This window comes from Lolium perenne, chromosome 3, assembly GCF_019359855.2.
Source record: "Lolium perenne isolate Kyuss_39 chromosome 3, Kyuss_2.0, whole genome shotgun sequence".
NCBI classification, from domain to species: domain Eukaryota; kingdom Viridiplantae; phylum Streptophyta; class Magnoliopsida; order Poales; family Poaceae; genus Lolium; species Lolium perenne.
The window spans coordinates 308,001,887-308,006,331 of NC_067246.2; the positions used below are offsets into that span (position 1 = coordinate 308,001,887).

Sequence of the window (4,445 nt, forward strand, 5' to 3'; positions counted from 1 at the left end):
AGGTGTTGACAAGCAGTTTTGATGAAGGATTCACCGTAAATGCTCGAGACAAGTATTCGGGGGTTTTGATGTAACAGTTGAATAAAGTACGAGTAAGTAAAGTGCGAGAGTAATAATTGCAGCGAGTGGCCCAATCCTTTTTAGCACAAAGGACAAGCCGGTTTGTTTACTTATAATGACCAAACGTTCTCGAGGACACACGGGATTTTAGTCTAGTGCTTTCGCTACATACGGCTAAATAATCTTCATTGTTATGATAAGTGTTGTGTGGGTGAACCTATGCTAATGTACCGCCCTTCCTAGGACTAATACATACTTGTGATTATACCCCTTGCAAGCATCCGCAACTACAAGAAAGTAATTAAGAATAAATCTAACCACAGCCTTAAACTCGAGATCCTGCTATCCCTCCCGCATCGATATACCAACGGGGGTTTAGGTTTGTCACTCCGGCAACCCCGCAATTGGCAAACGAGTACAAGATGCATTCCCCTAGGCCCATAAATGGTGAAGTGTCATGTAGTCGACGTTCACATGACACCACTAGAAGAATAACACCACAACTTAAATATCACACCATTGAATATTACTCAACCATAGTTCACTACTAACATTTAGACTTCACCCATGTCCTCAAGAACTAAACGAACTACTCACGAGACATCATATGGAACATGATCAGAGGTGATATGATGATGAATAACAATCTGAACATAAACTTGGTTCAATGGTTTCACTCAATAGCATCAACAACAAGCAGAGATCGATACCGGGAGAGTTTCCCCTATCAAACAATCAAGATCAAACCCAAATTGCTACGGCGGTGACGGTGTCCAGCGGTGATGACGGCGGTGATGATGGTGGAGATGATGATGATGGTGATGGCGATGATGTCCAGCTCGATGACGGTGACGATGGCGTCGATTTCCCCCTCCCGGAGGGAATTTCCCCGGCGGATTCCTGCCCGCCGGAGAGCTCTTTTCTCTCTGGTGTTCTCCGCCCCGCAGAGGCGGCTGTAACTCTTCGCGAGGTACCCTCTGTGGCTTAGGTTTTCGGGACGAAGGATTTCGCGAAGAAAAGGAGGCGAAAGGGGTCGTGGGCCCCCCAAACCACATGGCGGCGCGGCCAGGGCATGGGCCGCGCCGCCCTAGGGTGTGGGCCCACCCTGGGTCCTCCTGGCTCCCCCTTCTGGCTTCCTCCGTCATCTTGAAAAATAGGATTTTTGGTATAATTTCCTTCCACAGTTGATCTTCCGAAATATCGCGTTCTGACGGTGCTTTTTCCAGCAGAATCCTGGCTCCGGTGCTTGATCCTCCAATAATAATGAAACATGCAAAATAGATGAAATAACATAAGTATTGTGTCCCAATATGAAATATATCAATGAATAACAGCAAATTATGATATAAAATAGTGATGCAAATTGGACGTATCAGTATCCCTCGCCGTAGCCTCCAACCATGTACAAACCTCCGTAAGAGCATCTCTAGCAGAAACCTCAAACCGCAAACCCCAAATACGCGTTCACAGGTTGAAAAATTCACGATTTGGAGGCTGAAAAATGCCTCCACAGACCAGACCCAGACCCAGTAAATAGAAACTGTAAAATTGCATATTCCCGAATATTCCAACCCACTGACACTTTTTTACTCTCCACCTTCTTCTTCTTCCCGACCCACCCCGCGCCGCCACGCCACGCCATCGACCCACGTGACATAGGCATCCCCAATGGGCCTGCTAAAGATGGTACCCGGGGTTTACTGAAGGCCCACGACCCGAAGGATAAGAAGAATTCGGAAGCCCAACTTGTTAAGTTAAGAAAAGCTAGAGTTGTATCAGGAAAGAACACTTGTAATATTACGGGAGGAGTTGGAAACCTTCCCGAACTCTGTAACTTGTACATCATGAATTCCTCGGCTCCACCTCCTATATAAGGGGGAGTCGAGGGACAAAGAAAGCATCGATTCATTGTCTCACAAACCCTAGTTTTCATATCGTCGGGTACTTTTCGGCTGAAACCTTCGAGATCTAATTGCCCTCTACTTCTAACTAAAACCCTAGTCTACAACCCGTAGGCATTGACAAGTTAATCCCTTGTCACCACGCTCGGCCGCCCCGCGCCGGCCATGCCCGCCCACGCCCCGCGGTCGACCGCCCCGCGCTCACACGCCGGCTTCTAGCCACGTCCGCGCCCGCACGCCGGTTGCTGGCCACGCTGCGCTCAGCAGCCCGCCCGCATGCCGGTTGCTGGCCACGCTGCGCTCAGCAGCCCGCCCGCGCCGCTAGCTGCTGACCATGCTCGCCCACGCCCCGCGCTCGGCTGCCCCAAGCATCCTCGGCGCGCTTCTCGACCACCTCTGCCCGAATTCAACCGGCGGCCAATTCCAGCAAGCGCGGTTCGATTTTGCCTATTCTTCGGTCGAATTACGTGGAAGTTCGCCGGAATTTGACCGGACTCCGGCGAGTTTATCGGCGAGCTATGTTGGAGCGAGCTGTCGCGAGAGCGTTGACTGTATCTAGGTTAGCCTACAAAAATGCCTTTGAAACCCCAACTAGAAAGGCCGCGGGCTTGATCTGCCAACAAATCTCCAATAAAATTACGGGTTTGATTACTTTGGGGTGTTTGGACTAGGCAAAAAACACCCAAATCCTCGAACCAGCCTCCAAATATCCGGGTTTGACCAATTGGAGGTGTGCTAGAGATGCTCTAAAGAGGTCGCGGTTCACCACCTTCAACAAAGGATGACTCGGCAAATAATTAACCAAACACGAGGCTACCGGGATCAAGAGCCCATCGGCGCCCTCTTGTCAGGCGTCCCGCACTTGGCCGGAACGCGCCAACCGAAGCTCCTCCCAGCGGCCTTGGCATTCCTTCTCCCAAGCGGCGTCACCGCCGTGTAGTTCTTCCACTGCGCAAGCACGTCCCGGAGATCGCTCAGCTTGTTCCCAAGGCCGAAGCAGCAGTTGGCGTGCATCGTGCACGCCCTGGTCATGTCGTTGCGGAACAGCCGGCAGAATCCGCCGAAGATAGCCGTGTCGAGGAACTGGAACCGCAGCCGCAGATCGCCGTCCGCGGCGGCCAACTCGTGCTTGATTTGGTTGAAGATGGTCTGCTCTTGGTCCCGCGGGAAGCGCCACCGCGCCGCCCGCCACCGCCGCAGCATCTCCACCGTCCGCCCCGTCGCCTTCACGTAGTAGAAGCCCGTGTTGGGCCAGTTGCCGTCGAGGGCGTCGGCGTCGCCGGAGTAGATGTCGCACGACGTCGCCATGTCCGTGTGCACGCCGATGTGCCGGAACGGGTCCCGAAACCACACGATGTCCACGTCCGTGAAGAGGAAGTTGTAGCCGAGCTGGAGGACGCGCTGCTGCACTTCGAGCTTGGCCCAAACGAGCTCCAGGTAGGCGTCGCTCATGAAGTCATTAGCGGAGCTCAGGTTCATGGACGTCCTAGCCGTCGCCTTGAGGAGGTAGCAGTGCGGGTGCACTCGCAGGCAGTGGTGGTAGGCCGCGGCGTCGACGGCGACGATGAGAGTATGGTTTAGGAAGTGCGCGATCCCGTCGCCGGCATAGAAGCTCTCGCGGAAGAGGTCCAGCAGAGAGCCCGGCCGCGCGAACGCCTCGTTCACCGACGTGATGATCACTGTCCGGTCGTCCGTCGCCACCTTCGGCAGCAGCTCCGCCAGCCCTGGGAATAACCTCTCCCCCTGTGTACGTGGCCCGAGAATGTTTAAGACTTTCAGAATTTAGACGTCAGCCGAGTCGGCCGGGTGCACCAACACAGTGCAAACTGTATGTACTTACTGTGATGGTGAGCTAGTTACGCCTAACCTTTTTGCCGGTCGATCCGTTGCCGGGGAGATTTGGGATCATCTGCTGATGAGCTGATCCATTAGCGAAGCTTGAGATGCTTGCCAGCTTCTCGCCGACCCGGTCAGAAGCGAGGAAGAAGAGTAGCAAGGTGGGCACAAGAGCCCCGAGGATGAACGACACCGACTGGCTAACGCCGGCGCCGTCGTGCAGGCTGCCCATGTCGATCGCCACGACCCCTTGTTGAATGTTGATGGTGGTATAGAGGCAAATAATGCTATATCAGCTTGCGAAGTGAGCAAGTGAATGTCGTGGACCAAGTCCCCGCGGAGAAGAAGGCAACCCGACCGCTCGCCCCAAAATATGTTGTCGCGACCGAGGAAGAGGGCGAGATGGAGTCTGCAAATAAACACTTACTCCATGTGCAAATTGGGTGTGATGTACTCTTCAGACGACGGCCATACGCAGGCGAAGCAAGGTCCATTCCATGCAAGGTCACCCATTGATCTCGATGCATGGTTGTCCGGCGATCATCATAGTAGTACAGTATCTGCTGCTGCGCCGACACGCGAACCTCTGATCCCGGCCCGTTCTTTACGTCACTCCGTGTACGCTACGGCAAGAAGACGAAGTTGACT

At 53.6% G+C, this 4,445-nt stretch overlaps 1 protein-coding gene across 1 annotated transcript; it reads right to left on the minus strand.

The window, feature by feature from the left end:
- Window positions 1–2,677: 2,677 nt before the first annotated feature.
- On the minus strand, window positions 2,678–4,139 carry LOC127338825 (uncharacterized protein At4g15970-like). Its single transcript, XM_051364794.2, has 2 exons — window positions 3,829–4,139; window positions 2,678–3,704 (listed from the first exon to the last, which is right to left on the minus strand). Exons 1-2 carry the CDS (start codon window positions 4,027–4,029, stop codon window positions 2,784–2,786), a joined length of 1,122 nt encoding a protein of 373 aa, XP_051220754.1. The 5' UTR covers window positions 4,030–4,139; the 3' UTR covers window positions 2,678–2,783.
- Window positions 4,140–4,445: the final 306 nt, after the last annotated feature.

Excerpts from the sequence above, each read along its gene's own strand:
- LOC127338825 (XM_051364794.2), bottom strand. The coding sequence starts at position 4,029 with ATGGGCAGCCTGCACGACGGCGCCGGCGTTAGCCAGTCGGTGTCGTTC. Across the intron at positions 3,705-3,828 it reads ACGGATCGACCGGCAAAAAG|GGGGAGAGGTTATTCCCAGG; the intron begins GTTAGGCGTAAC and ends CCACGTACACAG.